At 41.5% G+C, this 13,552-nt stretch overlaps 1 protein-coding gene across 1 annotated transcript in view; it reads right to left on the bottom strand.

The window, feature by feature from the left end:
• The window catches only part of LOC137260434 (potassium voltage-gated channel subfamily H member 7-like), a 72,845-nt gene extending 62,534 nt beyond the window's left edge, over window positions 1-10,311 (bottom strand). Inside the window, exons 1-2 of the mRNA XM_067798094.1 lie at window positions 10,201-10,311; window positions 4,255-4,731 (exon numbers count right to left, since the gene is read on the bottom strand). Coding sequence (XP_067654195.1) covers window positions 4,255-4,731; window positions 10,201-10,299 — 576 coding nt within the window. The 5' untranslated portion in view covers window positions 10,300-10,311. The remainder of the gene's footprint in view (window positions 1-4,254; window positions 4,732-10,200) is intronic.
• Between the last annotated feature and the right edge of the window lie 3,241 nt (window positions 10,312-13,552).

Below are 13,552 nucleotides of genomic sequence, written 5' to 3' on the forward strand. Positions count from 1 at the left end.
ACACCGCACCGCACCGTACCGCACCGCGCCGCACCGCACCGTACCGCACCGCGCACCGCACCGCACCGCACCGCACCGCACATCGCATCGCATCGCATCGCATCGCATCGCATCGCATCGCATCGCATCGCATCGCATCGCATCGCATCGCACCGCATATCATCGCACCGCGATTGAAAGTAGCAGTCTCGCTACAAGACTCAAATGTTTCATTCATCACTCCCACCCAATCACACACACAAACACCACCACCACCACCTTACCCCTTCCCCACTCTTTTCAACCCAACAATTTCAGCACCGCCCTCCACACCAACTGAAGATAAAGCAGAAACTAAATTGATAAAACAATATCCAGCTATTTCGTGGCCCAGAGAATCGCGAGCGTCATATTTGGAAAGCTGTAGAGAGAGGTACTGGATACGAGGACAAAGACACATTGTTTATCACGAGCGCTCTTGTTTCTTACAATCCCCACACGTCTGAGTGGCGGTGCAGAACCAACTCGGGCGATACAGACTTGCCGTTCTCTTCTGCATCCTTTCGACACATATAATCCCTCACGGGAAAAACACTAAAAGAGTGTGCTATTATTTTCCCAATGACACGGAAGCCCTTTGGCTATTCCCAACCTACATATGTGAACGTTCTCTCGACAACATCAAAATGTAGGAATCAAATTCAAATCGCCCGTAAATCCGTGCTGGCTGAATTCTACACTTTTTTCTGACTTGGCTTGTGCAGTGTAGATCAATCAGTGAGCATGGCATCTGTTAAGAACTGTTCAACAAAAAGCCAACGTTTTTTGTGTTGTAATGTCGTTTTCGATATTTTTTAAATAACAAGACATAATGTATTAGATTATCCCATGACTCTGGGCTATGAATTCGTGAAATTTGACCGGTCCCAATGGAATAATTTTCTTCAATGGAATTAAAATTATTCTGTAATTAGGTGAATGAATATAGTTTTGCAGCGCGTTAAGCAACAGACCTGCAATATTACTGTAAATAAAAGTTTGTCATAAAAGCGTATATCCAAGAGCAGCTCAAGCAACTCCAGAATATGTGGCAAGTCCAGAGTTTGTGGCAAGTCCAGAACTTGTGGCAAGTATAGAATTTGTGGCAAGTCCAGATTTTGTGGTAAGTCCAGATTTTGTGGCAAGTATAGAATTTGTGCCAAGTCCAGAATTTGTGGGAAGTATAGAATTTGTGGCAAGTCTAGATTACAGTTTGAAAATAAAGCAAGTCTCTGGGCTCCTTAACACGGATTCGAAAAAGGTTTTCCTGCAAAATATGTTCATTTCAGAGACTTCATGTTGACCTAACTGCACGTGGGAACGAACCCGGGCCTTTGGCGTAAAAGGCAAACGCTTTAACCATTGAACAACCGCACAGGTCCCGGTCATCAAAATCTATAGGAATATAACATGAATAGATGGCGCCGGGCGTTCAGTCATTGTTCCTGGGAGGAAATTTGACGCAATACATGTACTCTAAACGTTATCATCAAAGGGAGACAACCGAATATAACCTGAATAATTCAATTTAGGAAAGTGAAATTGTCGGGGTGAGAAAAATGTAAAGACGCGGTCTTTCAGCAAAAGTCTTGAACTGGTGATTTATGTGACCGTTTGTCCTACGGTGTCTACTTCCTGTCAGACTAGGTGCAGCCGTGGTCCCCCTTCACACTCCAACCATCTCGCCGAGTGAAATCTTGTCAATATTTTCCCAATAGACATCACCGAGGGTGACGCATGGGTTAGACATTGCCCTATACGGGAAATGAATCTCAATTCGTTTTAGTCATACGCATGGCACTTCCGGTGGGTAACTCTGATGGACATCCTTATTTAAAACGAAATTGGAGAACGAACTATTTTGTTTTTAGGCTCATCCATTAAATGCGACATGGATGTGTTTTGTTTTGTTTTGTTTCTTTGATGTGCTGCGCCAAATTCAGTAATATTCCAGCGATAGGACGGCCCCTGTATCCGTATATGGAGTCTAGGACAACAGCCACCCATTCATTCCGGAGGGTGAAATGACTGAAGCATTCGAGTCCCGGACAACACCTGCCCGTGGATCTCAAACCAGTAATGGATTATCTTGCAGAGGGAGGTGCCTCTTCAACTCTTTTGGGTGGCAATTGTCCTAGGTAGAATTTCCAAGGTAGTAATTGTTCAGGTGCCAATTGTCCTACTTCCCAACGTATGAATTCTTCTACACAATGTGTGTGGCAGTGCAATTTGCATATTCATTTTGTTGTCTATTTGTCGTTAATAGTACTATTGTCAATATTTATTCCAAGACGTTTTCGTTATTTGTGATTGCGATAAAGCATGTTTTGTATCGATGGAACTGAGGTCATTCAAAATGTAGTGACATTCAAGATAAATACGTTTGTATTTTTCCCGACTGATGATTCTGCTGAAAGGTGAACCGGAGTGAAACTAATCTCTCGATCGATTTTAAAAACTCCAACATTTTCCACTATAAGAAAAAAAGATTGGTTTAATTTTCTTTACACAGACTTTCGACCTTTTGTTAAGTGAAAAAACAATTTTTATCGATTTTTTTCTATTTAATTCGCAAACCGATTATATGGCTGGGAAAAAAGTCAATGGATGAACTCATTTAACAGTAAACCTCATCACTTGAGTTCTGTGATGTGGACCAGTCGCAGCATCTGAAGCTGTGTTCTCAGTCAAGGATTTCGGACAGATGAAGAACAATGGCACCGAAGGTTGTTTAGGTGTGATATATATCCAACAAAACCTGTTACCATGGCGATTTCTCTCTAACTAGCACCAGATATTTCTTTGATATTTTACAGAATAGTAAACTCGTTTACGCCGATATTAAATTTCAGCAATACCATTTTCACGTGATGATTTTTTGTACCGCGCTCTTTACATCCCTTTTTGACAGAGGAATCTCACTGGCAATGAGTGAGATCATGTAATTTAAGGCTGGCTTTTAACTCTTTTACCCTTTGTTAAGGGTAAGTGTCTCTTGTTATCTTCTCCATTACATGTTGTTCCGCTTGACCTGACCTAATGCATTGCGTGACCGTGTCACAACTGGATGGGTCTGTTATTGTGTAGCGGTGCGCCTTTGTCAGGTGATTGTCAGCATGTCCGAAAAGCCGAGACAAGGTCGCCGTTTGACATCTCAGAATCGAGAAACCGTCACCGATGTCCTAATTCTCTTTAATCATTCAGCTGCAGATTGTTTAATGTTTCCTATTCGGGTTTTTAGGCAGCGAGCAGAGGCAATGAATCGTATTCTGAAAGCAACTGACTTTACGTTGTAAAGTCAGTAAACCAAAAAAGGTAGCTTACGACTGAAAACCCAATGCAATTAAAACATGAAATGATTTTTTCGGAAATGTTGTTTTCCGTGTAACAAGTTCAGTAACAAATCCATGTATGCATGCATGCACGAACGCAACAATAACATAATCTGCTCCCCTATTTAATAAAGTGAACTCGACCAGGCGCCGATTGTGACCCCCAGGGTTATGCATATGTAGAGTAGCTGAGGTCAAGCAGAACCTGTAGGACTCATGGTTTAATACCACCTTCGGAAATATAACGGCGGGAAACTTGAGGACCTGAACTCGAACCTCACGCTCTTACCACAGCGGGTAAGTGAGTATGGTTTTGCGCCGCTTTTAGCAATACTCTAGCAAATATCACAACGAGGAACCGCAGAAATGTGCTTCATATATGTGGAACCCAGGTCGTCGAGGTGACGAGCAACAGTCACAAGGCTACCCTTTAAAACGTCGGTTAGATAAAACATTATTTCCCTGACATGGACACAGAGCGTGTCTTTGATACTCTCTCACTGTCTCTCCATTTGGGAGTTGGCTGAGGTAGTCTTCGTTGACCTTAAGAGTTCGAATCCCGACAATGGTGTACTGCGAATGTGTGGTAGCCTCCACCGGAAAATTCCCTAAACTGGCTTCAACTGGCCTAAAACGCCACTCATCCAGTCACCTGATGTTGTACACAAGATATACACTCTTCAAATCCTTCAGGGGTGCACCACACTCCCTCACTCACACATTCACTCAGTGACAGTGGGGCAGCCTTCTGGTAAAAGCGTTCGCTCGTCGCCCCGAAGACCAGGGTTCGATTCCCCACATGGGAATAATATGTGAAGCCCATTTCTGGAGTCAAAACACACTCACTCACCCCAACTCACATTCCATCGCCCTCTCTACGAAATAAAATATCAAAGCAACTTACATCACTGGTGCCAGATCCGAACAACAGAAGATCAAACGGTATGGCAGCAATGGCGTCGATGACAAACCACCCCTTGACGTAGTTTATGGCAATCTTCTGAGGGTCACTGACCACCTCCCCATTCACGACAAAGGTTGTCCGGAAGTTGATCAAAATGTCCGCAATAAACATGAAGTCCACGATGAGATCCACAATGACCAGCGGGTCGGCTCGACTGGTCTCCGCAATGGTGTCCCTTGTTGCTGGGTCTTGGTTCAGCTTCATCTTGATTTCTTCCTCGTTGAGGAGGAAGGCGGCGGAGTAGGGGGTGAAGACGGCGGTGTAGAGGACGAGGAGGAGGATGATCCAGTCCCACACCGCCTTGAAGGGAGAGTAATGGAGGATGATCATCTGTGAGGAGGCTTGTTGGATCTTGGAAGGGGGCACCGGGTCATAGTAGCTCTGGTCATCCGAATCTGTCTTCTCACTTTTCGTACCCTGGAAGAAGAAAAGAGGAAGCCGATATATTAGTTATACGTCATTATTTTTTCTTAAAGTGGGTGATTGATTGGTATTTTTGTCAAAATGTTTTCGTTAGTGGTACATTGTGATGCAGCTGGGTTGTAGCGCGTAATTTTTACATTTTTAATTCACCTTTTTACTTACTGAATCCTGAAACAAGCAATAAGCATGCATACATAATTATGCAGTACATGAAGAAAGGGGACGTTTTTACTAAGATCGTGTCAGTGGCGGTAAATGTTTAGTCAGTTATTTATTTGTTTGTTGGTTAACTCCGTACCAGACAATCCAGTGATTCAAATCAAGAACATCAATCTACGCTATGGAAACACGATGTCATGTGTCAACCAAGTCAGCGAGTCTGACCACCCGATCCCGGAAGTCACCTCTTACGACATGAATGGTTTACTGAAGGCCATTTCTAACCCGGATCTTCTTAAGTAAAAGATTCTGTGAGAAGCAGAAATTCTTCTTATGGAAATTGTGTCAGATGCACCTGGGTAACTTTTGATTCTGTTTTTGTGAATGACGGTATTTCTTATTGTAATGTGTGTGAGAAGCGCTATGCCACTGAAACGCCTCAAGGCGACGGTAAATCTAACTTACTCACTCACTCACTCACTCACTCACTTATAAACTCTTACTAATACGAATATAGCTGTGGAGATAACATATGACCTTCTTTCAACCTTAAAATCAGCATTTATTAAGCCGCGAATGATCTTCAATGGCATCTTAACCACATCTCTTCCTGGAAATTATTTGAACGCTTAATAAATCAGGAACTACACATGACGTTTTGAAATATTAGAAATCCCAAGGCTAGCCTTCTTACAAACAATTCCTCACATCACAGAGATTCACCATATGGACCTGTGAAGAATCGAAGTTATTAATACAGATGTCCCACAAACTCGCTTTACGGCTCTTTCATGTTTAATCCAACATGATTTATTTCCGGATCATATGAACCACTATGAACCGGTATGGTCGCGTTGAGAGGCATAAATTTGGTAACTATTTACGCCGAACTACGAATCCCGACCTCAAGTCCTCTCAGGAAAAGTGTAAAGAAATGTGACCGTGACATCATATATTATTGGTTAGGGTGTTACACATTCTAAATGACTTCGACGACACCGACGCAACGCAATTCTCGTTTCGTATGGTCGCGTAAATAAACGTAATAGAGTTTTATTGCAAAAGGCTTTTAGAGTAATTTTACTAGGGGAGTTTTATTACATCGAGGCCCCATTCCGTCCCTTGTAAGAGAAGAGAGCGGTTATATTGATTGTATATGGTCAAGATTAACAACTTGATGCCATCCAAGCAAGCATAATTCCTTATCAACGTCTTTTCTGGCTGTAGGTAGGGGGTTTTGGTTGTGTAATGCTATTAGACCCGTCCAGTAACATCACAGGAACTGAGTAAAAATCTACTTCACGAAAGTCCTAATTAAATTCAGCGTCCAATATGCTGGAAAGAATGGTTTTGGGTAGAGACGGACGTGTTATATGTCCCGCTACATGTGCCGCATTGCTTTGTTTTGGATAGGTATGTCTGTTATAAACATTCCAGAAATGGTCAATGAAGATGTCACCACTAGGGTATGTATTGGCTTGCTCGGTGCTACATTGCTACCCGGTATATTTCAAGAACGGGTTGAGCGAAACGTTGTTAAACCTTCGGTTTGGACAAAACGTCCTTCCTATTTTCAACACCACGTATACTTTGGCGGGACAACAGTACAAAAATCAAGGTGACAGGTTAGATGTTCAAAAGAGGATTCAATATATCGACTGTTAGTAATTGTTAACTCTATAGATTTCTGCTAAATTGCTATTTCTTATTTTGCTCTGACCTCAAACCTGTGTTTCAATACGCGCAATGAGATATGTCTCTTCCATCTGTCGTCAACATGACATCTGTTGATGGTCCGTGTTTAGCTTCATCATTACACAACGTACTTACGTACATAGGACGATATGCACCGTATCGATTAACATGTTTTAACCAGACAAATCCATATGTATGGACCTGATAGAGGTACATGCATGGACCAGACCAATCTACATGTATGGACCAGATCAATCTACATGTGTGGACCAGATCAATCTATATGTATGGACCAGATCCATCTACATATACGGACCAGGTGAATCTACATGTATGGACAGGATCTATCTACATATATGGACTTGATCAATCTACATGTATGGACCAGACCAATCTACATGTGTGGACCAGATCAATCTATATGTATGGACCAGATCCATCTACATATACGGACCAGGTGAATCTACATGTATGGACCGGATCTATCTACATATATGGACTTGATCAATCTACATGTATGGACCAGATCAATCTGTATGTATGGACCAGATCAATCTACATATACGGACCGGGTGAATCTACACGTATGGACCAGATCAATCTACATATACGGACCAGGTGAATCTATATGTATGGACCAGATCAGTCTACACGTATGGACCAGATCAGTCTACACGTATGGACCAGATCCATCTACATGTATGGACCAGATCAATCTACACGTATGGACCAGATCCATCTACACGTATGGACCAGTTCAGTCTACACGTATGGACCAGATCAATCTACATATATGGACCAGGTGAATCTACATGTATGGACCAGATCAATCTACACGTATGGACCAGATCCATCTACATGTATGGACCAGATCAGTCTATACGTATGGACCAGATCAATCTACATATATGGACCAGGTGAATCTACATGTATGGACCAGACCAATCTACACGTATGGACCAGATCCATCTACATGTATGGACCAGATCAATCTACATATATGGACCAGGTGAATCTACATGTATGGACCAGATCCATCTACACGTATGGACCAGATCAATCTACACGTATGGACCAGATCAATCTACACGTATGGACCAGATCAATCTACACGTATGGACCAGATCAGTCTACACGTATGGACCAGATCAATCTACATATATGGACCAGGTGAATCTATATGTATGGACCAGATCAATCTACACGTATGGACCAGATCAGTCTACACGTATGGACCAGATCAATCTACATATATGGACCAGATCCATCTACATGTATGGACCAGATCGATCTACATGTATGGACCAGATCAGTCTACACGTATGGACCAGATCAGTCTACACGTATGGACCAGATCAATCTACATATACGGACCAGGTGAATCTACATGTATGGACCAGATCAATCTACACGTATGGACCAGATCCATCTACATGTATGGACCAGATCAATCTACATATACGGACCGGGTGAATCTACATGTATGGACCAGATCAATCTACACGTATGGACCAGATCCATCTACACGTATGGTCCAGATCCATCTACATGTATGGACCAGATCAATCTGTATGTATGGACCAGATCAATCTACATATACGGACCAGGTGAATCTACATGTATGGACCTGATCAATCTACACGTTTGGACCAGATCCATCTACATGTATGGACCAGATCAATCTACATATACGGACCAGGTGAATCTACATGTATGGACCTGATCAATCTACACGTATGGACCAGATCCATCTACATGTATGGACCAGATCAATCTACATATACGGACCAGGTGAATCTATATGAATGGACCAGATCAATCTACACGTATGGACCAGATCCATCTACATGTATGGACCTGATCAATCTACATATACGGACCAGGTGAATCTACATGTATGGACCAGATCAATCTACACGTATGGACCAGATCAATCTACACGTATGGACCAGATCAATCTACATGTATGGACCAGATCAATCTACATACACGAACCAGGTGAATGTACATGTATGGACCTGATCAATCTACATGTATGGACCAGACCAATCTACATGTATGGAGTGGATCAATCTACGTGTACAGAAAAGATGAATCTATATGGATGGACTAGATTAATCGACATGAATGGACAAGATCAATCTACATGTATGGACTAGATTAATCCACATGTATTGACCAGATCAATCTGCATGTACGGAATAGATCACTCTACATTTGAACCATATCAGTCTCTATACAGACTGTACAGAGAAGATTAAACTCCCTGTCTTCATAAGAAATTATATACTTCAAACGTGGACTTGAATACAACACTGGAATCGTTATCAAAACGTTATTAGGCTAGAACAGTCCCTGAACCCCTGCAATCTGAAGACCACGATAACAATGTTACTCCAAACTCGAATAATGATGTCTCGTTGCTTTCATCTGGATGTGTACTTCCCTTCCCCTGCAGTCTATGCATTCCTGTGCGTTCTGCGGCGGTTGGGGTATATTGACAACATATGTATGAAATGCTCATTATTCGTGTAAGTTTGTACAATCCTTCCTGGTCGATAGCGCTGAATATAATTCCGATAAATTCTAGATCCATCGGATATACTGCAGATTTAATTTCTTTTAAATTATTGAATATCTAGACGCCGCTGCAATCTGCTTCAACGTGAACGTCCAATATCATCGTCATCGCTGAGAACCACTTTAAACGTGAGCGCGTGTGCACATTAATACAGGTTTATCAGACTATATGGATTTTAACGTGCGTCTCATTTCTACTTGTCACGATCGCATCGAATAACAGAAGACACAAGGGAAGTAAAAACACAATTATTCAAAACATGCAGTTCTAGATGACTTAGTCATTTGCCCCAATACTTCATGTCCGTGGAGAATAACAGCGCGAGAGAGTGAATGTGTTTTCACGCCGAATTTTGCGATCGTCTGTGAATACTGAAATGCCTCTACTCAAAGTACACATGTTTGGAATCGAACCCTGGTTTTCAGACTGATAGGCAGCTATCTACTTACACATTGTTGATCCTACTTTACACACACTATTACCTCCTCTAGGCTGCATAATCATTTGGTCCGCTTGTCGAAAATTCGGAACTTTAACGCCGTATGATTCCCTTTCTGTCTTTGCAGTGTAAGAGATGATATATTTGTGGACATTTTTCCTCAGTACGCTGTGTCCTTTAACCTCCCTAGTTCTATATGCACTCGGGGCGATGGGGTAGCCTAGTGGTTAAGGCGTTTACACGTCACCTCGAAGACCCGTGTTCGATTCTCTACATTGCCCATTGCTGGTGTCCCTCTCCGTGATATTGCTGGAATATTTCTATAGGGGGCGTAACGAGTATCTCACTCAGTCACTCATATGCTCTCAACGATCAATTGGTCGTCATTCTATCTAGGATTCAACACAGCATGTGTGTGCCAACAGTTATAAACTATATTACTCAAACACGCACCTCTAAACAAGTTCTCGTCGGTCCCTCCATTTCAATAGGTTTGACCAAGGTACAGATGGAACCCACTGCTCATCACCTCATAGTATGGACAAGATCGCGTGGAATCTATGTAAATCATATATAAAATCTGACTTACATCTTTGTCTTTTTCCGCGGCCACTTGCAGTTTTTCAGATTCCTCGGAGGCCTGTTTTCCGTGGGACTTGCCCCGAAACTCTCGCAGTACTTTCAGCATGATTATTTTGCTCTTTGCCTGAAAGATATAAATAATATCATCCATTAATTGAAACATTGTAAAAATCATCGAAATAACGTCTTTATCACCACCCAGATCCCTGTTCGGCGAAGCGGTCGGAAGTAAGGAACAGCCGTACGTTATGTCAAAATGTGTGAGTCACCTTAAACCTACAATAGCTTTGTTGAACGTGCCCCGGTTCGGAAGCGTCCTCATGCGTAAATACCGCAGCGCTTTTGCGCAATTTCCGCAGAACATTTCAGTACTTACTAACTTACAGTACGTACGTGCAGTTACTGCAGAATTTATGCAAATTTACTGCAGTGTTCTGGCATGATTACCGCACCTTGTTTAGGAAATTAAAAATTTTAAATTCGAATAGTTTTTGTGCGGAGTTACAGCACAGAACACTTTCATATGGACAAGCCAAAATAAGAGGCAAGTACTTATGTTCGGTAATGTAGTTCCAGTTGCCCAAGAACATCACAGGAAAATGCTTGAGCGATTTCGTTTGAGATGCTGAACAGAATATTTGATACACAAGATAATACAAAGGTTCCCTCTCATTTGTTTCTGCAGGAATGAAATTATAGTAATGAAATTGAAGGATTGATTTGTTTCAAACGACTGCATGAAGTATAGTCGTGAGTAGCTTTATCAATAGCCACGAACAAAGAACTCAGACAAGAACAGATGGATTCCAGAAACATTCCGGGAAGAGCCATTCCTTTAGTGTTGTTATGCGTTTCTACAGAGGTCTCGCCTTGGCAGAGGTTATCAAACAAATGAACAGAAACCGTGATTTGTTTCCCAAAAAAACAAGAACACTCTTACAATTTTAATACAGGTTACGACAGGTTTAATGTTTCCGAAAACATTGTTAAAATCTATAGCTGTCTTAACAAGTTCCAAAAGTATCTGTAAAGTTGCGACCATTGGGTCTCCATCAACTTTTTTTAGTTCCATTAATCCCAAATCTGCAAAAACCTTTCCATAAAAACAATAAATCGAAGAACGTTTCTCATACCATTAGAATATTTTCCCCCTTGGCTGAGCTGTTACATTTGCCGATATTGACATGCGAATTACTTCGACATGAGATGTACATTTCAATACGCTAGCTTGTTAACTCCTCCTGTTGCGGTTTGACGTTCCGAAACGGACGTGAAATGGGCATCAATCGACCTTTCCCTGTCTTGCCTTTGAAATCAAGCCTTTTATATCGAAAGGCGGCCCGGTGAAATATGTGTTGATATCCCATGATGACGTTGCAAATGAAGATGTCAATATCTTGATTGATAGAAAAGAGTTTATATTACATTTCGAGATTGGCATCTCATAACTGAAATTGACATGTGTTAATGTTATTGCCATGTTACATAAACGAAACAGTGTTTCCGGGAAAGTGCTAGTACAAGATTTTAAGGTTTGGTCGTTTTGGATAATTATTCCAGGGAAATAAAATGGTTTTATCACCCGTCGGTTTGCCAGGATAAAACGCACTGCACGCGAGAGAGTGTTACAATGACCTCTGACATTCCCGTTGAAGTAACCTTTCTTCATGGTCATTAAACAGATACGTTTAAGAAACAAGTTTAGGATCGTCAACTGAGGGTAAAGGTTCGGGATCTCAAGCCACTTGGAAGTAAGAAGACATTCCCTGTTCAGTGGTTTCATGCATGTTCGAAAGAATAAAAATAAATCGAATTTACATTAGGTAATTTAGTTTCCATTTCGGTGTGGTGGCAAGTTTATGTTTAACATCTGCAATTATTTACAGGTATCGATATCCTGAAATGAAACATTTACACATTTACACAAAAGTAAGCTGTGTTGGAAGAGCGCCGTGCTTGGCAATATTTCACAAAAGGATCCTAGCACTAATACTATATATGATCATGGCGTTACGATCGCTTTGTGACACCGGCTCGTTGTTAAGCCTCTGCATTTCTGTGTAATTAGCAATTTCTTCAGAATTTCTATTTTTAACTGATAACTCTGGAGGGAGTGCCCTTTCATTTGAAATCACGCCGATACGAAGAATTGGGTTTGGAGTAAATAATGCCTTTCTGTTTTCTGTTCACTGACAAGAATAATAAAAAAATGTACATGTGGCGTTTAGCCAATGAAACATGAACAAAATGACCGCGTAATAAAGTTTATGGGCAAAAAATTAACCATTTGCTGTCTGACATTAAACGTGAGGGGTTTTAATGATTTTATCTGTGTATTAAAGGGGAAAACTCTTTTTCAGAAAAAATATTCTCAGCGATTTTATTTTGCTTTTGTCAGCAGTTCTTCTTTACAAACACAACAGTTTATGACAGTAATAAATTTCAGTCTTTAAATCTGATTTGAAAAATACATTGTGTCTTGAAAACGTGCCTCAATGTAACCCCGTTGGCTAATCGGGAGGCCAAAGGTCCGTGTCTTGGTTCGAGCGTCTCATCGTAATGTCAAGCCAGTGCCAGTTTAGGAGATCTCGGCACGAGAACCGTGTCTGCGAGTATTTGTGCTCCAAAATGACGTTCTGGAAAGACAACAGTGCGACCGTGGAGAAATGCGATTTCCCTGCCGACTAATAACATTGGAGCAAGCGAGATTTCAACCTGAGGAGGACCAAGTGTTTGTTTAATGTCCAAGTAATTTACTCTTCAGCTAAAACTCGGCAATAATGGTATTAAACACTTTTAATACGATTCTTAACCCGTCAGATAGTTTGTCTGTGCCTCCAAAACGAACTCTTGTGTTGACACGAAACTGTTCACATATCCGCCAAAGTCTTCACGAAAAGAGAAGTAATCTTCACTAAGCTTTTGGCTTGTCAATAGAGTCTCGCGCGGGCCTACTGGTGGCGCCATACCACACCGGGTATTTATTAGGATTGAACTCGAGACTTGCTGTTAGGGAAACATTATCAGGCCCGTGTAAAAGAAGCCTTTATTACTACTGAAGATGAAATGAGTCGCCCGGTAAATAGTCTCAAGTTGGCATTGATGTTAAACCGTGCTGTAAGGAAACTGTTTCCGACACACGCGCCCTCTAGGTTTGAGCTATGTATTAATAAAAGCAGCGGCGTGGAGAGTCTCTTTTATACGGTTCTAGTCCATAATTCTATTTCCGTGTCCTTTCTATTCCTTTTCAGCAAAGTCATGGCCCGGTTGCAATTAAAGATCTAAGCAACTGTGGATAAAAGGGATAATTTAATGGAATTACCTGTTTCTCCTGTAATCGTCATTCAGATAGTATGACT

Source organism: Haliotis asinina, chromosome 13 (genome assembly GCF_037392515.1).
Source record: "Haliotis asinina isolate JCU_RB_2024 chromosome 13, JCU_Hal_asi_v2, whole genome shotgun sequence".
Classification (NCBI taxonomy): Eukaryota; Metazoa; Mollusca; class Gastropoda; order Lepetellida; family Haliotidae; genus Haliotis; species Haliotis asinina.